The sequence below is a fragment of the Schistocerca serialis genome, chromosome 3 (assembly GCF_023864345.2).
Source record: "Schistocerca serialis cubense isolate TAMUIC-IGC-003099 chromosome 3, iqSchSeri2.2, whole genome shotgun sequence".
Taxonomy (NCBI): domain Eukaryota; kingdom Metazoa; phylum Arthropoda; class Insecta; order Orthoptera; family Acrididae; genus Schistocerca; species Schistocerca serialis.
Window position 1 is genome coordinate 445,890,547 of NC_064640.1, and position 22,974 is coordinate 445,913,520.

Here is a 22,974-nt window from a genome sequence, read left to right on the forward strand (position 1 = left end):
TGCATCATTGTGTTCAGATCACTGATTACTTTATTTTCTTCAAAATACTTATTTTTTCAGGGATGCACTTATTGTCTGTTCTGTGAATTCAAGTACTAGTGTCTTTGCTGGTTTTGTCATCTTCTCGGTAGTTGGATTCATGGCCCATGAACAACAGAAGCCAGTTGCGGAAGTAGCAGCTTCAGGTAAACAATAAAAACTAATTCAGTCTAATGGAAAAAAATTCTCTAATGTGGTTATAGCACTGTTCATTGCTTCCTCCCAACTTACGGTATCTTATTTCATTCTCTCTGTTCTTTTGCATGCTTATTACCTATATATCTGCTGTGAATCTATGTCTGTTCATCATACAGTAGCTTGCATTATTCTGTGGCCATAACCCAACAACAACATCCTCCAGATCCAAATTTTCAGACAATTTTGCATGTAATCATAAAACCTGAAACACTCCCAGACAGATGCCTTTGATTTGTTTCATATATTTCCTAATTCCATTGTGCTCTGTTAATGATCATTACTCTGCATACTTTTTAGTGGTACCTAAAATCATAAGGCATTTACTGCTATAATTTCTTTAACTCAATACATGCATAATACTTAAATGTTTTTCAATATTTCATCAAATAAAGGCAATTTTGGCTACATATCTCTCTATACAGCACCTACCACATAGTTATGTTGTATCACTTCTACCATTAGTTTTCACCTTCTTATTTTCAACCGTTTTTAACTTCTTTTAGTCCCCCTTTTTGTCTCCTTACCATACAACTATGAATGTCTGCTCATTCTACCTCCATCACTTTCAAAAACTGTCCTTTGCACTGGCAGAACTCCAATATCACGTCCTCTTTCTGAAATCTTTTCTGGCACACAGAATCCCACATAATGGGCATACTATTAAAATTGGCATCTTCGAGTGTCGCCCATCCTACCGAAAGAACCTCCACCTTTTCCAGTTCCATCAGTCCCTCATCCTCACCAACCTGGGCCTTCATAAGCATACAATCCTAACTCAAAACATACCCGACAGCCTTCACTCCTTTCACAAAATCCTTGTACTCTGTGACCACAACTTTCTGAATGTCATGACTGCAATAGAAACATGTGCCCTTCAACAGTTGGAACATCATCCTGAGCACCATCTGAGGAAGCTGTACCAGCAGTTACAGCAGACATGTACAGACCAGGTCCCAAAGGCAGCCTATCATTGATCTGATGGTGCCCCCCTCCCCTCACCATTTCTTCTTGTAAATTTATTTTCATTTTAATACTCTCTCATTCCCTCCCTCAACCCTTTAGCCATTTTGCCTGAAAATGAATCAGAAGCAGTACAGCTGGAATTCATCAACATTCAAAACAATGAGACACTGTGAATTGCATTCCTTGGAGCAAATCAGTTGAACTGCTATCACTGTGTTGATAGAAACACTTATAAGTTACTGGAAGATAATGCATTAAGATGTGTTAGTCTCTTTGGGTCAATTTATATACTGAGTTGACAAAAGACATGGGATAGTGATACCCAAATATACAGATGGTGGTAGTGTTGTGTACACAAGGAATAAAAGGTCAGCTCATTGGTGGAACTATCGTTTGTACCCAGGTGATTGAAGTGAGAAGGTTCCAGTGAGATCATGGCTGCACAACAGTGATTAACAGCCTTTGAATGTGGAATGATAGTTGGAGCTAGACACATGGAACATTCCATTTTGTAAATCATTAGGAAATTCTATATTCTGAGATCCACAGTATCAAGAATGCGCCAAGAATGCTACATTTCAGGTATTACCTCCCACCATAGGCAATGCAGTGGCTGACGACCTTCACTTAATGACTGAGAGCAGTGACATTTGTGTAGAGTTGTCAGAGCTAAGAGGCAAGCAACAATATAGAAAACAACCACAGAAACCAATGTGGGATGTATCATAAACATATCTGTTAGGACAGTGTGGCAAAATTTGTCATTAATTGGCCATGGCAGTAGTCAACTAACACGAGTGCCTTCGCTAGCAGCACGACATCACCTGCAGCACCTCTCCTGGGCTCATGATAGTATCAATTTGACCTCAAATGACTCAAAAACAATTGCCTGGCCACATGGGTCCCGATTTAAGTTGGTAAGAGCTGATGGGAGGATTCCAGTGTGGCATAGACCCCACAAAGCTCTGGACCCAAGTTGACAACAAGGCATTATGCAATGTGGTGATGGCTCCATCATGATGTGGCCTGTGTTTACATGAAATGAATTGAGACATCTGTTCCAACTGAACCAATCATTGACTGGCAAATCATTATGTTTGGCTACTTGGAGGCCATTTGCAGCCATTCATGGACTTCATGTTCCCAAATAATGATGTCCTGTCACCGGGCAACAGTCATTTGCAATTGGTTTGAAGAACATTCTGGACAGTTCAAGCAAATGATTTGTCCACACAGATCACCTAACATGAATATCATAAAATGATTATGGCACATGACTGAGAGGTCAGTTTGTGCACAACATCCTGCAGTGGCAACCCTTTTGCAGTTATGGACAGATATAGAGACAGCATGGCTTAGTATTTCTGGAGGGGACTTCCAATGACTTGTTAACTTCTTGCTGTGTCAAGCTGCTGCACTATGCCAGGCAAAAGAAGGTCCAACATGATATAAGGGAGTATCCCATGACTTTTGTCACCTCCGTGTATATGCAAATGAATTTTACACATAATGAAAATTAACAAATAAAAAACTAGCACCCACTTGACAAATGACAACTTAGAGTAATTTTGCACTTGTCTAAAAAAAAAAAAAAAAAAAACCCTGAGCCAAACATCAAAGAAATTGTGAAATCAGTGGAGTCTCAGTTTTCAAATTAAATTTTGTAAACTTTTGTGAAACAGATGATGTGAAGTAATTATATATTTTTTGTGCCCCTTGCTTGGTTATGGTGAGGGTTTTGAGACCCACCATGCCTCACTGACTTATTCCACCTTCCACATTCCCAAAAACCTCCTCCATCCTCCATGAAATACGCTGCTCCTGAGCACCCACCCCATAACACTGTTATGAACCATGCTGCCAAAACTCTGACTCCTGTAGAAGTGTCAGTACGTTCTAATGGTCTCACCTTTAGTGAAAAATCCAGTTTCTACCATGCTAGACTTTTAAAGGACTATTTTTCCTTTACTCATTCTCTGCAATGAAAACATTTTTTCACCTCACACCTCACTGACAACAACCAACCAAAACCCCACAGAGAACTTTGTTTGAAACCGCAGTCTTTCAGGAATTCCTCACTTCTAACTTATCCTCATCTTCCTTTCCTAGATACTTCCCAGTGCATCCAATGTCATTTCTGTGGATTACACAGCTGAAACCAATCCAGATCTTAATGTCCTTTCCACAGACAAAGGCTCCACCACAGTGGCCATGAATCATACTGACTATGCCATTGAGGGTCTCTCATAACTTGCTGACAGCTCTGCGTACAAACCTTGCAACCATGAGCCCATCCCAGAAGTCAAATATGACCTCCAGCAGCCCCTGAAAGCCTTAGGTCCATACCAAAACCTGACACATGATTCCATTTTCCTCCTCACACCACACACCAATAAAACCTGCACTTCTGTAGTTTACCTACTCCCCAGACTCCACAAGCCCAACCCCACAGGTCTTTCTATTGGGTGTCCCATTGTAACTGGGTATAATGCTTGCACAGAATGAACTTCTGCCTTTGTTGACCAATACCTCCAAACTACTGCCCATAGACTCCTATCATACATTCAGACACTGTTCATCACCTTTCCAAAGTTCGTGTCTCATTTCTGCCAGGGTATTTATTGGTCACTGTGGATGTGACACCCTAGTGCACCAACATCCCCCTCTCCCAGTGTGTTCCTGATACAAAACCCACCACCTCTTTCCTGATTCTCAGAGCCAACCAAACCCTGACCCAAAATTATTTCACTTTTGAATGCCAAATGTATAAACGGGCCCATGGTACTGTCGTGAGCACTCATATGACACCATCCTTTGCCAACTTATTTATGAACCATCAGGAGGAATCCTTCCTATCCAATCAACACATAACACCCCTTGTGTGACTCATATTCAATGACAACATTTCATGATATGGATTTGTGGCATGGATGATCTTCGCTCTTTCTTCCATAACCTCAAAAACTACTCCCAAATCCACTTCACCTGGTCCTACTCTGCTCAATGAGCCACCTTCCTGGATGTCAATCTCCACCTCTCATATGGCTCCATAAATACATAAGTTTCTATCAAGCACATCAGCTACCAACAGCACCCCAACACTGATGGCCGACACCTGTTCTGTGCTTAAAAGTCACTTCCTTACAGCCTCATCACCTGTACATACTGCCTCTGCACCAGAAAATTGGAGTTGTTGAAATATACCAATAACTTTACCACAGCCTTTACTGAAAGACAGTATCCCATTCAGCACATTCATAAACAGATCTTCTGTGCCATCTCCTCTTCTAATATTACAAAACCTCTTAACCAACCAGCCCTTCTCTGATTACTCAGTGTCACCCTGGCCTTGAAAGCTCAACCACATCCTTCACAAGGGCTTTGCCTACCTCTCATCATGCCTGACATGAGGAATATCCTAAACAAAATCTTACCCACATTACGCAATGTAGTGTTCCATCACCAAACCAACCTACAGAATGTCCTTCTCTATCTCTGTTCCAATCCTGCTTCTAATCCTGCACCCCATGGGTCATTCCTTTGTGGTCGGCCCACGTGCAAGAGTGCCGTGCACCCACCCACCATCTCCCTCCTCTCAATTATGTCCCATAAATATTTGATGGGATTCATATTGGGTGATCTGGGTGGTCAAATCATTCACTTGAATTGTCCAGAATGGTCTTCTAACCAAATGCGTACAGTTGTGGCTCGGTGATGTGGCACATTGTTATCCATAAAAATGTCTGAATTTCTTGGGAACATGGAGTCCATGAATGGCTGCAAATGGTCTCCAAGTAGCCAAAAATAGCCATTTCCAGTCACCAATCAGTTTAATTGGACCAGACAACCCAGTCCATTCCATGTAAGCACAGCCCACGCCATTATTGATCATACCACCAGCTTGCACAGTGCTCTGTTGATAACTTGGGTCCATGGCTTCATCGGGGCTGTGCCAGACTCAAACCCTACCATCAGCTCTTACCAGCTGAAATTGGGACTCAGCTGACTAGGCCATGGTTTTCCAGTTATCTACAGTCCAATGGAAATAGTCACAAGCCCAGGAGATTCACTGCAGGTGATGTGCTGTTACCAAAGGCTCTCGTGTTGGCCGTCTGCTGCCATAGCCCTTTAACACCAAATTTTGCCACATTGTCCTAATGAATATATTCATGGTATATCCCACATCGTTTTCTGTAGTCATTTCACACTGTGTTGCTTGTCTGTTAGCACTCACAACACTACATAAATGCCGCTGCTCTCAGTCATTATATGAAGGCCATCAGCCACTGTGTTTTCCATGGTGAGAGATAATGCCTGAAATGTGGTATTCTCAGCACACTCTTGACACTGTGTATCTCAAAATATTGAATTCCCTAATGATTTCCAAAATGAAATGTCCCCGGTGTCTAGCTCCCACTACCATTCTGTGTTCAAAGTGTGTTAGTTGCTGTCCTGCAGCCATAATCATGTTGGACACCTTTTTACATGAATCACCTGAGTAAAAATGACAGCTCCACCCATACACTGTGTATATCTTGAGTTCAAAATGGTTCAAATGGCTCTAAGCACTATGGGACTTAACATCTGAGGTCCTCAGTCCCCTAGACTCAGAACTACTTAAACCTAACTAATGTAAGGACATCACACACATCCATGCCCAAGGCAGGATTCGAACCTGCAACTGTAGCAGCAGTGCAGTTCCAGACTGAAGCACCTAGAACCGCTTGGCCACAGCAGCCGGCTATACCTTGCATACATGATACTACAGCCATCTGCATATGTGCATTTTGCTATCCCATGACTTCTGTTACCACTATGTATTTACTAATGCTAGTATTACTTTATAATTTTGACTTGTTCTTCACAACTAATATGAGAAAAGAGTATACATGTTGTAAAGCTACTGTTTGATAAAGGACTGTATAATATGTTAGATACCAGCAGTAGATACTTTCACTGATAAATATTATTACTATCATTTCTGCAATTACTGTCACAGCTACAGAATGTGCATTTCATATTGATGTTTTTAACTACAGTTGGGATGGGAGTTTTCTTACTTGCCTGGTATATTATCAAAGAAAGGCAAAAACCTGGTCTGAAATTTGCATGTGTGTAAGTGAGACACATACCAAATTGTGAGATATGAGTAGAATAAAATAAGCTCAAAACAAGTTTGGAATACAATAGATCATGAGTGGATAATGCTTTGTGTATACAAGCTCTTTAGAACATGTAAACTCCTATGATTTGCATGTAGATCACCTCTCTGAGTCTCATAAAATGAGACTTGATGCACTTTTGATGAGTGAGCATGTGAATAATCCTGTATAGCAAGAAAGTAGAGTCACAACAAAAATCTGTGTTTTAGTGCATTAAAATTAAATAAATAGTTCAAATCCCATATCTATTTTGTTAGTGAGCATCTGGCCAGCATTTTTTGTTTTTCAGTCAGCCTGTAAAGATACTAACCAGTAAGTCTCATATGAGATCTTTCTTTGCTTCATTTCATCATAGGTAACAACCAATGCTAGCAAATTTTTATTATTAATGTACATGATACTGCAGATATTTAATTTAAGTACTTTGAACAGTCATTTATTCCAATAACTGCACTGAAATAGTTGTGGGCAATTTATAGTTTAAACTACCATAGTGTTGATATATAATAGGAGGCTTGCAAATAACTTCAACTCACAGAGATTTTACTTCAACACAAGTTTATGAGTGTCAAATTTTTGTAGATCAACATTGGTTCTTCAACCCTCATTTGTACATTACACTTATATATAGATTCACTTTATACACCTTTTTTTTACAAATTGACAAAAGATAGCTCGATTAAACTGTCAATAATCATATTGGAAACAGAACTTTAGGTAATGTTTTTATCAATTAACAAATGACATTCTTTTGTTTCCCTATTAATTCAATTTTATTTAACAACCTTATTTCCTGGCTTCTATTTTATGAGCAGATTTTTGGGTGCAAAAAATTCTCTCAAATGTTCTGTAAAAGCCAATAATTACGCCAGAAATAAAATTTTATAATCGAAATATTATAGTAAATAATGTAGTTTTCTAGAAAACTGTCTGCTTTATAAAAGTAGGAAAATCAACTGAGCTACCTACCCAAGCACGATTCATGCCCCGTCCTCACAGCTTTACTTCTGCCAGTACCTCGTCTCTCTTTCAGATTCTTTATTTGCCATCCAGCATTATTACAAACAATAGACTTAAAGGAGATATCAAGGTGGTAAGGTAATGACCATGGTTCTCTCTTCTAATCATCAATACTTTTATTACACGACAAACATACAGGTCGAAGGCTAGGCCGGAACTCAGGTCCCGGAAGTAGACAAAAACAAAGATCAGCTCGAAGACATAATATACATATGATGTTCTGGCCTATCAGTCAATGGATCGATGCCACACAGCCCCCCCCCTCCCCCCCCCCAGCAGTATGGAGTACGTGCCTGAAGGAAGGGGGGGGGGGGGGGTTGGCGAGAGTTCAAGTGGGTTACAGTGAGTTCCTCCATGTCTAACGGCACACGCAGTGTGGGAGGAGAGCGTGGAGCAAATCCTGGAATGCTGATGCTGAAGTCTTGAAGCGACCTCGGTGGTCATAGTTGTCGGCCAGTGCGGGAGTGCTGGTGTGGAGGGGTGTCGTCGGCAGGGAGCCTAATGATCACCTTTCCACTTGGCATAATGTAAGCATGTAGGTTGCCACACGTAGCACTTCAAGAGATTTTGAAACACTTCACTACACATTGTGCCACACCACCTAACGAGTCACACGTATCGTCACACGCAAGCAGCACTAATGCGGTATCACCACTAACGACAACAGATAAACCACAAATGTCATTAGGATGAATGTGGGTAGAGAACTCATAAGTGGCACCTGCTAACGGAGAGGTATGCTGAGCCCGTGGGGTGGGGAAACCGTAGCACGGTGAGGGCGGTGTGCTGTGAGTAGAGGGGTGAGTGTCAGATGGTGAGGTCTGAGTGGGCGTGGCAGGAACCTGTGGGCTGCACCGGTTAGAAGAGTGGCGTGGTGTGCTGTCGCATGAAGATGGAACTGTTATATTAGAGCCCTGGGAGCTGGGGCCTCTGCTATGGGAGCCGGGAGGCGGAAAACCCCGGAATGAGTGTGGGCTCATTGACGGGGTCGGTGTAGGTGTGAGTTTACTCGAATCATGAGCAGAGAAAGAAGGCTGAGGGTGGCCAGAGAGTGTGGTCTCTTCAGCGGTGGGTGAGATAGGGGAAAACTCGGTGTGAGCAGGTTTAACCCTGTTGAGGGAGACAGTCGTTACTGAGCCCTTAATTACAATGTCCATTGTGTTACTGGTTCGTTTGACAACTCTGTATGGGCCTGTGTAAGGGGGCTGTAATGGGGCTTTTACAGTGTCATCACGAAGGAACACAAATTTGCAAGTATCAAGCGCCTTGGGAACATATGTGTGCAGCAGAATGTGGCTGGAAGGGGGCGGGGGTTGAAGCTTGTTACAGTGTAACCTCACCCGTTCTACCAAGGACGGCAGTTTGGACGGTTTGGCGACTGGAGTAGGAGCAACAAGTTTGCCTGGCAGTGTAAGGGACTGGCCGTAGATGAATTCGGCCACTGAGCCTTTAAGGTCTTCCTTGAAAGTGGTCCACAAACCAAGTAAGACGAATGGCAGGGCTTCCGTCCAAAGGAGGCCATGGCAATGTAGGGCTGCCTTAAGCATCCTATGCCAATGTTCCACGAGGCTGTTGCTTTGGGGGTGGTATACTGTTGAATGAATTTTCTTGATGCCGCGCAGCCTACATAGTTCAGAAAACAAGGCAGACTGAAATTGACGGCATTGGTCGGTTGTCAAGTAAACAGGGCAACCAAAGTGTGAAATCCAAGTGTCTATGAAGGATCGTGCCACTGATTCAGATATAATATTGGGTATCGGGGCAGCTTCCACCCAACGAGAGGTTCTGTCTATAATAGATAGCACGTATCTGTAACCCTTGTAGAGGGTGAGGGGGCCCACCAAGTCGATGTGAATGTGCTGGAAGTGACTGGGAGGAGTAGCGAAGCTGCCTAGTGGGGGTGATGTGTGCCGTGAAACTTTATTTTGTTAGCACAGAATGCAGGCACGGGCCCAGGCTTGGCAGTCATGCCGCATGTCACGCCAGACGAAGCGCTCTGAAATAAGTATGGTAGAGGCCCTCACATCTGGATGAGCTAGGTTGTGTAATTTGTTGAATACTTGTCTCTGTAGAGGTTTGGGTATGAAGGAATGCAGCGTACCAGTTGATTTGTCACACCAAACTTCGCCTACGACACCGGGAAAGGTGGATCGCACAGGTTTGAGTGACGAGCTGTGATCGGAAATAACGTCCATAGTGTCCGTATCGGCAGACTGCAACTGAGGTAAGTTAGAGAGGTCTATCAGAGTTTTGAGAGCACCAACACGTGACAAAAAATCTGCAACCACATTATCTGCACCCTTGATGTATTGTACGTCAGAGATAAATTGCGATATAAAGTCCACATGACGGAAGCGTCTAGGTGGAGGGACAGTCAGGGGGTTCTTTACAGCAGCAACCAAAGGTTTATGGTTGGTTAAAATGTAGAAGTCCCTACCCTCAACCTCGGCGCGAAAGTGTTTCACAGCCTCGTAAACTGCCAAGAGCTCCCTATCAAAGGCTGAGTACTTTTTTTGAGCGCCATTGAGCTTCTTAGAAAAGAACTGCAAAGGAGAGGTAGTACCTGCAATGGTTTGGTGGTGGTGGTTAGTGTTTAACGTCCCGTCGACAACGAGGTCATTAGAGACGGAGCGCAAGCTCGGGTTAGGGAAGGATTGGGAAGGAAATCGGCCGTGCCCTTTCAAAGGAACCATCCCGGCATTTGCCTGAAACGATTGAGGGAAATCACGGAAAACCTAAATCAGGATGGCCGGAGACGGGATTGAACCGTCATCCTCCCGAATGCGAGTCCAGTGTGCTAACCACTGCGCCACCTCGCTCGGTGCAATGGTTTGGCTGAGGACAGCACCTACTGTGGTATCACTGGCATCCGCAGTAATAAAAAATGTAGCATCCGGATGCGAGTGGGCAACAGTCACTGTGTTTGCAAGTAGGTGCTTCAGTTTGTCAAAAGCTTGTTCCATGGAAGGGGTCCAGGGGACCAGGCGGATACCGGTCATATTTTTGCCAGCAAGGGCTTCTGTTAGGGGAGCCTGAACCTCGGCTGCAGCAGGCAAGTGCTTCCTATAATAGTTAACTGTTCCTATGAACCTGCAGAGCTCCTTAAACAAGTGAGGGCGTGGCAAATCCAAAACAGGTTTGATTTTATCCTCGGGAGGAGTGAGGCCCTTAGCTGACACGATGTAGCCTAAGAATTTTACCGAAGTCTGGTGCAACTGGAGCTTCTTATTATTCAGTTCAACACCGGCTGTGGTAAGAGTGTCTTTAACCATCTGCAAATGTTCCTTGTTCTTTTGCAAAGTAGGACTGAAAATAAGAATGTCGTCCAAGTAAACGAAACAAAAATCCAGATGAGACAACACCTTGTTTATGAATCTCTGCCAAGTTTGTGCAGTGTTTTGGAGGCCAAAGGGCATGAACCGGTACTGGTAAAGGCCGAAAGGTGTTGTAACAGGTGTCTTTTCAATATCCTCTGGTGCCATCAGAATTTGATGATAGGCCCTCCTACAGTCCACTACCGAGAAATATTTGGCACCTGCAAGAGCATGGTTTAAATCCACGATGTTAGGAACCGGGTACTTGTCTATGATAGTATGAGAGTTCAACTTAGTATAGTCGCCACCCATATGCCAGGTGCCATCACTTTTTGTGACGAAGTGGATAGGTGAGGCCCAGCATACGGCAGATGATTCGATGATGCCGGCTGTTAAGAGATCATGTATTTGTTCACGAGCCACTTTAATGAGTTCTGGCTTGAGACAGCATGGTCGGCGGTCCATCTTGCTAGTGAAGTTTGTGGGCAATGCCATCTGTAACCGCAGAAATGCGCGATGCAGTACACGAGGCGACTGTCTGTGGTATAGTGTGCGTGGCAGCCGCTAGGCTGGGTTGTGGCGAGGATGGCAAAAGTTTGCCTAAGTGTCAACTGTTGGGTGGCTGGGAGTGGCAAACAAGTTAGCTACGTGAAACAAAGTTGGTACACTGTTTATTAGTAACCGAAGGTGCCGCTATCGAGCTTGGTGGCGGTAGCAGGGGCGAATGAATAGCAGAGGCTCATTCGCGCTGCTGCTGCTGCTGCACAGGCAATTGCATTGAACGCCGCCACGATGCCTTACAGGAGAATTCATCGCCATTCTAAACAGACAGTTTATAAAACAATCGAGATCATCGAGTTCGCCACAACACCTGGAGACAAGAAGAACCGCATACCAGTTAAGAGTGTTGCTGCTACTGCACTTGTCGATGGACCTTGTGTTTTCTGTGGTTGTAGACTTAATTTTAGTATTGACATTAATGACACTTTCGACCATGTTAATGGTTGGCTCACTGTAGCCATTGTATGTAGAGTTACGGGAGTTCCTAATGTACCAGGACTTGGAAGTTTTGTTGATAGAGACATTATTGCCTATCGTACGTACCATATGGCAGAACTTGCTAATAAAGACTATGGTAAATCTGCTTATATGTCGCCTTCTGCATTGTCTTTGTATACTCGTAATAAGAGAAAAATATCTGTAAATGAGTCTGCGCCTGGGAAGTTAGCTGCCCAAGTGAGGAAGGTGATGAATGTGCACTCAAATTAACACAGTTAGAGCTGGCGGGAGTGCGGACACTGTACAGTTTATGTGGCACACGGTCACAAATGCCGGGTGCGAGAACACTGTAGTGGCACTGACTAACCTTGTGTGTTGCCGAGGTGTCGTCTGCTGCAAGCTGCCGCTGTGCCGAAGATAACTCGTTGCTTAAGTCATTGAGGCAATGGCATAGCTCAAGTTGTTCCAAGCACAAGTGTGTATACTCGACACGCTCTGTGAGCCACTTATTTGTCCATGACAAGAGCTCGGAGGAGGGGTTATTACACTTCCTAGCCAGGTGGACCTGTTTAACAGTACTATTGACACTCGACAAAGCACACGGGATGTGTTCCTGCATAGGGTGGTAAATGAGGTCAGGCCACAGTTTGTGGTGTCATAGAAAGTCGATGCCCAAAATGGGATCGTCGATGTCAGCCACCGGGAAGGGCCACTTCAGGTTGCACTCAGGCGAGAGGGACACTGCATATGAAGTAGAACCTAAGCACGACTAACTAGATGAGTTTACTGCACGTAGGACAGTTTTGTGTAGTCGGATCTTTTCGGTAGCAAGACAAGATGGAAGTAGGGAAACATCTGCGCCCATGTCGATGAGAAACTTTGTGCCAGAGTTCAAGTTGCGGACATAGACTCATCCATTCAAAGTATTAGTGTTGGACACAGAATGGAGCATGGGACGACGCCTGTTGTTTACGTCGCAGGAGGTGGCGCCGCTGCCTACTTGACCTGCGGTTGAAGTTTGGGTAGGAGCACGGCAGTTTACAATTGCGTGCTTGTTCCCCGAATTTTGCATGGAAGAAACAGTATTTATGGGCAGACGTCTGCTCCTGCGAGAGGTCAGATGGTGACGGCACAGAATCTTCCGCGGAGTCAGATGTGCTGTTGTTGTGTGGACGTGAAGTAGCCGGTAGTGCGGCGAGCTTGACAGACTTAGGTTTAGGGGGCGTCCACGTTGGGGCCCTGGTTGTGATTGGAAACTGGTGTAGCTGTCGGACTGCTGGGCATGGCGTTCATGTAGTAGAGTGGAGTAAGCTCAGTCGGTGGTGCGCAAGCATTCACTATTTGGTCTATCTTCGTAGGCAGAGATGGCCATTTGGACAGACAGAGGCAGCTTTTCCTTCCAAATCTCGGTGAGCGTGGCATCTGGCATGTCGCATTCACCGACGAGAAGTCGAAGGCATCGCCACAGCTGGGAGGGAGATCTGTCGCCGAGGCATTCTTCATAGACGAGCTGTCGAACATTTTCACTTTTTGTCTTGGAGACACGTTGCAGTATTGCTTGTTTAGCCATAGCATACTTCTTGTTCAGAGGAGGTGACTTAACCAGGTCATAAATTAAGTTGACACGGTCATGGAGGTGATTCATGAGACATGTGAAACGGGCGTTGTCATCAAGTATACAGACACTGAAAGTTTGCTCGACCAGGTTGAACCAGAATTACAGGTGGGCAGGTTTGAATGCCGGAAGTTTTGGTAGATTTGACGAACTGGCGGTCGAAGAATGTGGGCAATAGTAGCTGGAGGGAAAGCGAAATCCATTAGCAGGAAGCCTGGCGTGGAGCGAAGCGGGACCGGTTGTTGCGGCGGAAGGTCAAAGTGGTCACGGCGGTTGCTCGACAGGTTATTATGCAATTGCTACTGCACATCTGCAGCGAAATTGTCCATCACAGAGTCACTGATGAGCTTGGTGGAACCTGACGTGCTCAAATTACTGCACTGATGAACACTTGGAGTAACAGGCTGGTGAATGTCATTCACGTAGTGTGCAACTGGCACAGAGTGATACACATGTGGAGCTTGCACATTCAAAAAGGCGTCCTGTTGTGGCACATTATGAAAACTATGCTCCCCACTATTTACAGTACTTGCATAAAAGTTCGGTATCAGTGTGTAGTGGTTGCTTGTACTGCTGGGCAGCGAAAACTGAAGCACTTCGGGGCTAACAAAGCCGGAATCGGAGACTACTGGCATCATGTTCAAAATCACTGCACCTGACGAGGTCCCTGGCTTCTCGAGGCTATAGGACTGCGGAAATTCACATCAGGCACCAACTACAGCTGGCATGCTTCAATTTAGTTGCTGTTGTAGAAGGCCATTGTGTAACGGATAAAGGTCCATGCGGAACGCGGAAGCTGGCGCGGTAGTCACTTTGTACTTGGTTCGATGGATTATTCAAACTTCGGGGTCACCACTAAAGGAGATATCAAGGTGGTAAGGTAATGACCACAGTTCTCTCTTCTAATCATCAATACTTTTATTACATGACAAACGTACAGTTCGATGGCTAGGCCGGAACTTGGGTCCTGGAAGTATACAAAAACAAAGATCATCTCGAAGACATAATACACATATGATGTTCTGGCCTATCAATCCGTGGAGTCATGTTTAGACAAATTTTTATATATTTTATTTGTCATGTACTTAAAGCTATTGGTAGTTTTTGCTAATCTATTTTGTGGCAAGAACAGAAGTACAGATCCTCGTATTGTAGTCGTGCCTTTGATTCATTACTTTTTTTGCCCAGAGTACTAAATCATACCTTAAAACAGATTGAAAAAAGCAAAGGATGCCATCCTTACATTATTAGATGTCACACAGTTCATCAGTTTCTTTAGCAGATATGTAACTACTGAAAGCCTAACCACTGTGTGTTCAAGATGAGAGTTCCATGTTAGTTTATTGTCAAGTATGATACCTAAAAATTTTACTTTTTTCTATTCTTTCAGTCTTTGATAGACTGGACCACATATTCTGGGTCTTTTTCTCATTTAACAGTAGACCATTCACATTAAACCATGATATTGCTTTTTTCTTTTGCCAAATTCATACTACTAACAAGGTCATCAGATTCATAGTTCTCAGACAGAAAAGTTGTATCATCTGCATACGTAAATGTCTTCACGTCTATGTTTCCTGATAAGTCATTTATATGCACAAGGAATAGAAGTGGTCCTAATTTAGATCCCTGTGGCACTCCATATTGAACCTCAAGTGTGTTTGACAAATGACTTCCTAAACTCACCAATTGCTTCCTTTTATTAAGGTATGATTTGAGGAGTTTCAAACTTTTGTCACATATTCCATAGTACTCAGATTTAGAAAGCAAAACAGAGTGGTCCACACTTTCAAAGGCCTTGCTCAGATCACATAAGGTTACCTGTACATGAGCATGGTCCTCGAATGCTGCTAAAACGTCTCTTACTAAGAGTTCTGTGGCTGTATAGTTGACTTTTCTTCTCTGTAACCAATCTGTGATGTACTCAACAGATCATTTAGTTCGAGGTACTCGTACATCTGCTGACACATTGTGCCTTCAAAGGCTCTGGCTAGTTCTGAAATAAGGGAAATTGGCCTGTAGTTTGCTGTATCAGATTTACTGCCCTTCTTAAATTAGATTAGATTAGATTTACTTTCATTCCAATTGATCCATAGTGAGGAGGTCCTCCAGGATGTGGAACATGTCAGAAAAACAACAATACATGACAAATATTTACAACTAAAACAAATAAGCTAAAGTACCATTCCACAGGTCCCAAGTGGAATGATCGTCATTTTTTAATGAACACTATATGAAAGTCATTTTACAAATACTAAAGCACTGAATTTAAAATAAAAAAGTTTTTTATTTATTTATAAGGTAATAAACATGTAATACAACTACTATAATACTTATTTACAATGAACACATTACTGCGCTGGAATGGTGCAGAAGTTAGATTGTACTTACACACACACACACACACACACACACACACACACACACACACACACACACACATATTTACAATGAACACATTACTGCACTGAAATTGCACATAAGTTATATATATATATATATATATATACAGGGTTATTACAAATGATTGAAGCGATTTCACGGCTCTACAATAACTTTATTATTTGAGATATTTTCAAAATGCTTTGCACACACATACAAAAACTCAAAAAGTTTTTTTAGGCATTCACAAATGTTCGATATGTGCCCCTTTAGTGATTCAGCAGACATCAAGTTCCTCCCACACTCGGCGCAGCATGTCCCCATCAATGAGTTCGAAAGCATCGTTGATGAGAGCTCGCAGTTCTGGCATGTTTCTTGGTAGAGGAGGCTTAAACACTGAATCTTTCACATAACCCCACAGAAAGAAATCGCATGGGGTTAAGTTGGGAGAGTGTGGAGGCCATGACATGAATTGCTGATCATGATCTCCACCACGACCGATCCATCGGTTTTCCAATCTCCTGTTTAAGAAATGCGGAACATCATGATGGAAGTGCGGTGGAGCACCATCCTGTTGAAAGATGAAGTCGGCGCTGTCAGTCTCCAGTTGTGGCATGAGCCAATTTTCCGCGGGCTACGCGTGAAACTTGCCCGCACGCGTTCAACCGTTTCTTCGCTCACTGCAGGCCGACCCGTTGATTTCCCCTTACAGAGGCATCCAGAAGCTTTAAACTGCGCATACCATCACCGAATGGAGTTAGCAGTTGGTGGATCTTTGTTGAACTTCGTCCTGAAGTGTCGTTGCACTGTTATGACTGACTGATGTGAGTACATTTCAAGCACAACATACGCTTTCTCGGCTCCTGTCGCCATTTTGTCACACTGCGCTCTGATGGCAGAAACCTGAAGTGCAGCTTCAGCCGAACAAAACTTTATGAGTTTTTCTACGTATCTGTAGTGTGTTGTGACCATATGTCAATGAATGGAGCTACAGTGAATTTATGAAATCACTTCCATCATTTGTAATAGCCCTGTATATAATAGAGGGAAACATTCCACGTGGGAAAAATTTATCAAAAAACAAAGATGATGTGACTTACCGAACGAAAGCACTGGCAGGTCGAAAGACACACAAACAAACACAAAAACATATTTAAATATGTCTGCTTGTGTCTGTATATGTGTGGATGGATGTGTATGTGTGCGAGTGTATACCCGTCCTTTTTTCTCCCTAAGGTAAGTCTTTCCGCTCCCAGGATTGGAATGACTCCTTACCCTCTCCCTTAAAACCCACATCCTTTCGTCTTTCCCTCTCCTTCCCTCTTTCCTGATGAGGCAACAGTTTGTTGCAAAAGCTTGAATTTTGTGTGTATGTTTGTGTTTGTTTGTGTGTCTTTCGACCTGCCAGCGCTTTCGTTCGGTAAGTCACATCATCTTTGTTTTTTGATATATATATATATATATATATATATATATATATATATATATATATATATATATATATATATATATATATAATAAAAACAAAGATGAGGTGACTTACCGAACAAAAGTGCTGGCAGGTTGATAGACACACAAACAAACACAAACATACACACAAAATTCAAGCTTTCGCAACAAACTGTTGCCTCATCAGGAAAGAGGGAAGGAGAGGGGAAGACGAAAGGAAGTCTTCCCCTCTCCTTCCCTCTTTCCTGATGAGGCAACAGTTTGTTGCGAAAGCTTGAATTTTGTGTGTATGTTTGTGTTTGTTTGTGTGTCTATCGACCTGCCAGCGCTTTTGTTCGGTAAGTCACCTCATCTTTGTTTTTATATATAATTTTTCCCACGTGGAATGTTTCCTTCCATTATATATATATATATATATATATATATATATATATATATATATATATAAAAAAATCAGTTGGTTTTACTGAGAAATTCATCAATGGAGTTGAAGCAGTTGGCCACCAATAAATCCTTTAGGCTTCTCTTAAACTGAATTTCATTGGTTTTTAAGCTTTTTATGGCTGCTGGCAAGTTATTGAAAATGTGTGTTCCTGAATAATGCACACATTTTTGTACAAGACTATGTGACTTTAAATCCTTGTGAAGATTATTCTTATTTCTAGTATTGATTCCATGAATTGAGCTGTTGGTTTGAAAAAGTGATATATTTTTAATGACAAATTTCATTAAGGAATAAATATAAGGGGAAGCAGTAGTTAGTATCCCTAGTTCCCTAAACAGGCTTCTGCAGGATGTTCTTGAGTTCACACCACATATAACTCTTACTGCATGTTTTTGTGCCCGGAAAACTTTAGTTTGGCTTGATGAATTACCCCAAAAAATAAGCCCATATGACATTATGGAATGAAAGTAAGCATAGTATGTCAGCTTTTTCATTTTTATATCCCCTGTGTCTGACAAAATTCGCATTGCAAACAGAGATTTGTTAAGACGCTTCAGCAGTTCTGTGGTGTGCTCCTCCCAGTTGAATTTATTATCAAGCTGTAATCCCAAGAATTTAACACTGGAGTTACTTTGGATAGTTTGAGAGGATCAGAAAAACCCTTCTATGAGCCACAAGTTTATAGAATATGTTAATGGTGCTGCAATTTAATGTATTATTTCTTTCAATAGATTGTTTGACATATTAAAAATATCTGTACTATAATAATTTATCATTTCTTTGGCAATTATAAGAACTTCATCTTGGCATACCTCTTTGAAGTGTTTCAATGAAGGTTTGGCCTGATTATGATTTAAGTTTGTGCTCTTAAGATAATCTGTATATGTTACATTGTGTTTGCTACTCAACCTTTTAATTTCATCAGCACAGCTTATAAAATATGTTTTGTATGTGTTGCTGGTATTGGGACTGTCTTATCATAATTTCTGATTTCACCTTTAACAGTATTAATTGCTGACCAGGCTGTTTTTCACTGGTTTTTACTATTGTTTATGAGATTAGTATTGTATGTCTGTTTCACCAATAGTCACACTTTCTTATACAGTTTCGTACTGGCCATTTCAAGGTCCTTAATTTCATTAGAATTATTTACTTTGCCAAGGCACTTTAACGGTAGTAACTTATTTTTTACATTCTCCTGTACCACACTTTACCCTTTCTTGTTTTATGATATTTTCTTGGAACAAAATGAGCTTTTAACATACCTATTAAGTAGTTACAGAGTGTTTCATGAACTGTTTGGGCATTGGAATCGCATCTTTGAAATAATTTGTCCCAGGAGTTATGCTTAGTTGGTGAGTTAGTTTTCTGAGATTATTTTTTCTGAGTATGAAAGTATTAGATTTTGATAACATTTGTCCAGCCTTGTTCCCATCTCTTCTATAAAATGTCCTAACTTTACCATTAAAATGGAGTTGTCTGAGAAATCAAATTTCTGTACATTGGCGGAGTACATATCATGAGCACAGTGATAAAAGCATTATCTAAGCATGATTTTAGTCTTGTCAGTTCTGAATTTACATGATGGGAGTTGTGTTGCCTTAGCATATTCAGTAACTTATGTACACTGGGTTTGTTACATGTTATGTCTAAACTTGAATTGAAGTCCCACAATTATAGTTGCATGTTGTTTCCACTTTGTTACATGGCAGTGTACAATGTCTAAAATATCTAAAATAGCCTTTTCATCTGAGTCAGGGGAATGGTAAATTCATACTAAGATAAGTTTCATTACATCACATATGATTCCAGTAATTTCAAAGTGTTTCTCTACAAATGCCCAACTTAGATCTAGTGCTCTAAACTCTCTTTCATTTTAAACATAACAGTACCACGATTACGGTACTGGAATCTGCAAAAACCGTTTCCATGTTTAAACCTTCTGGTACATAGTATTCTATTTGTCCTGGTTTAAGAAAATGTTCAGATAAACATAGGAAAGAATACCAGTGCTTATTTCGTGACAATGACTCCCCCAGTAATTAAACTTTACTTTGAAGATCCTGAATGTTTTGAAATAGGATGTTACTGTGGCTTATCTGTGAGTTTCCTAGCTTGAAACATAAAACAATTGTCATTTAGTGACATAGATGTGTTTTGCCTTTGGCTCCTCCTTAAGCTGTGCTATATTTTTATTTTATTTATCCATCCATAGACAATAAATATTGTATGGATGTTGTCCAAAAGTAAATTTATGGTAAAAAATTTATGGAAAAGGAACATACAAATTTTTACATTAAGTAGTATACAGAATAATACAATTTTGTATAAAGAATAATACTTGGTCATACAAGACACGATAATACAACTTTTAATACATGTATACTAACAGTATTGTAACTTCATAGCCTGTTTGCCTTAAGGCTTTACTTTTGTCTTCCCTAAACAGGAAGCCCTTATATTCATTACAATAATTCAGTAAAGATTTTACCACACTCAACAGCTGTCCATTAGATATACAAAATTAACAGTAGGGGATGAAAGAGAGTGTTTTAAGTTTTGCCATAATATAAACATTACCAAAATTATTTATTGGCCTAGTCATTTATCAATTAAAAACAATGTTCAAGTAAACATTCTTTAAATTCTAATTTAAATCTCTTTTTATCTTCTAACTTTCTGATGTTTGCTGGCAGTATGTTGTAGAGTTTTGTACCAATATGGTTCACATACCTTTTTGTGTGTGTTCTTTTTGTTCACTGAGTATGGAGTGCTGTGCTATTCTGAGTAGTTATGTAAGTCGGCATTTGTCTGAAAATCTGCAAGGTGGGCCCTAACATATAAAACGCATTTGTATACATATAAGAAAGATATTGTTAGAACTTTAAGCTTGTTGAATAACGGTTTGCATTGTATCGGTGGATGACTGTATGTTATTATTTGGATAGCCCTCTTCTGTAACAGAAAAATTTGTTTTAGATGGTAAGTTGTGGAACCCCAAAATGCTATTCTGTATGTTGCAAGAGACTGAAAATAGCCAAAATATGTCATCCTGGCACCCTCTGCAGTACAGACATTGGCAATAATTCTAAGAGCAAAACAAGCTGAGTTAAGTTTCTGAATAAGCTTCATTACATGATCATTAAAATTAAGATTTTCATCTACATGAATCCCCAGCAGTTTTGCTGATGCCAGTCCGTCTATGGCCTTGTTACCCAACAACAGATCAAGATTTACATTTCGACATATTTTCCCAAGCTGCATAAATTTGTTTTATTTGCATTTAATGTCAACTGGTTTGCATTGAACCAAGTGTGGACCTTCTTTATTACTTGATCAGTAGTTGTTTGCAGCATTTACTTTGGTTCACCTGTTATCACACTAGTGTCATCTGCGAATAGTATGGCCTTTGCTGCTCCATCTGAGGTGTGAAAGTCATTTATATAGACAAGGAACAATAAGGGACCTATAATACTGCCTTGCAGCTCTCCTATTTCCAATTTTTTGCATCTGATACTAAATTTATTTTGTGGCTGGCACAATCTGACATCAGTGCAACTACACTGTTGTCTTCTTCTAGATTTTTGATTATTTGTTCATTGTAGCATATTAGTGCTGTTTCTGTCATTTTACCTGCTTGGAAGCCATGCTGATTTCTATTTAGTAACTTATGGTCATTTAGATATTTGTTGATTCTGTGCTTCATTAATTTTTCTATTTTAGAAAATTCTGTAAGGAGGGATATTGGTCGATAGTTTTCTACCTTGTGCTTGTTAGCATTTTTGAATAATGGCTTCACTTTTGACATTTTCATCCTTTCTGGGCCTTCACTAAATGATAAGTTGGCTATGTGTGCCAATGGCCTTGCAATTTGTGCAGCTGTCATTGTTACGATATAACAGGCACCTCATCTACTCCTGCTAACATTTTAGGTTTCAAGCTTTTTATTACTTTGAACACTTCATGTTCATCTGTTGGATCTAGCCTCATGCTACAAACAGCTTTTGGAAATTCAGGTTTTTCTTGGTTTGTAAATTTCAAGATTAATGAAGTTGTTGCATTTATGAAATAATTGTTGATGTAATTTGGCAAATCTTTTTCTTTTTTTTTTTTTTTAAATATTCACATTTTCTGTGTTTTTGAGAATTATATCCTAGTCTTTGCATCTCTTTCCTATTTCAGTCTTCACAGTATCCCATATGGCTTTTGATTTGTTATCAGACTGTCTTATTAAGTTGTTATTACTCGTAACTGCTGCTCCAGTTGTAGGTTCTGCTACTGCTACTGTTATTGTTGCTGCTGTTGCTACTACTGCTTCTGATAATGGCATTGCTGCTGTTTCACTTATTTCTGGTGTTTGCTCTTCCACAACTACTGTGCTGTTCTGTGAGCTGCTTGCATTTGGGGTGTTCACTTGTGTTAACAAAATCTCACATTTATCTTGGAGAGTTGTAGCTTTGCTGACAGCAGATTTCCCATTTGAGTCTCCAGGTAACACACATTTATTGTCCATGAGAGGTATGAATCCTTTACCATCACACTGCACAGTTGAGACTTTATTTACTACATCCAAAATTTTTGTTACTATAAGGTTTTTCCCAAGTTTATTTAGTTGAAAACCATGTGTTGTGTGGAATCTGTTCGCCAAATTTCTCATGTTCACAAATGTTACATTTTCAAAATGCCTGCAAATATTTTTCATCTCTGTATTTGCACTTTCAATTTGTTTGTTTACACAGGTCTTTTCTCTCAAGTCATAAAGATGTGGCACTGAAAAAACAATAACGTTTGTTCCTCTCAGCTCAAAAGCTCTTTATCTTTATTCTTTTCTAGATATAAGAAACTGGAATATAATGAGTAGTACAATGGAAGAGGTACAACTCATCACATTACACACTGATGTGGTTGGTATACTACATGTTCACCACTTGAAACTCCAAGAATGGTGACCACTTTCAAGCGTGTCATAAAAATGGAAGCATTTAACATGTATCAAATTCATATGTGGGTATTCGATGGACAGAATGATATTTTGAAGGTGTCTGGTAGTGTCCAGATGGAGCTTGTAACTTATTTTCTGTCAAGATGGCCAGTAAAAAGAACATTAATTGACAAAATATTTGAAAGTGATGGTAAAGCATATGCATTTTTCAAGAATAAAACTGCAGTTGCTGTTGCTGTCTCTAATGGTGAAAATAATCTTACTGTTTGGCTGTGAAATTTTTCACTAGAAAAGTCCTGATTACTGAAATTTATGAGACACTGCAAAGCTGATGTGAAATACATGGTGATCAAAATAAACTCTATTTACAGTCATTTTTAAAAGCTTGTGTTACAGAAACAATGACTGATAGCAGCTTCTATGAACAGTGTCTGACTGGAAGCTGG

The 22,974-nt window shown here is 40.9% G+C and overlaps 1 protein-coding gene across 2 annotated transcripts in view; it reads left to right on the top strand.

Annotated features, from left to right (window-relative positions):
- LOC126470342 (sodium- and chloride-dependent GABA transporter 1) overlaps positions 1-22,974 on the top strand; it is a 381,315-nt gene that overhangs the window by 321,002 nt on the left and 37,339 nt on the right. For both annotated transcript variants that reach the window (XM_050098132.1, XM_050098131.1), the window contains exon 8: positions 61-185. In XM_050098132.1, the coding sequence (XP_049954089.1) occupies positions 61-185 (125 nt within the window). The remainder of the gene's footprint in view (positions 1-60; positions 186-22,974) is intronic.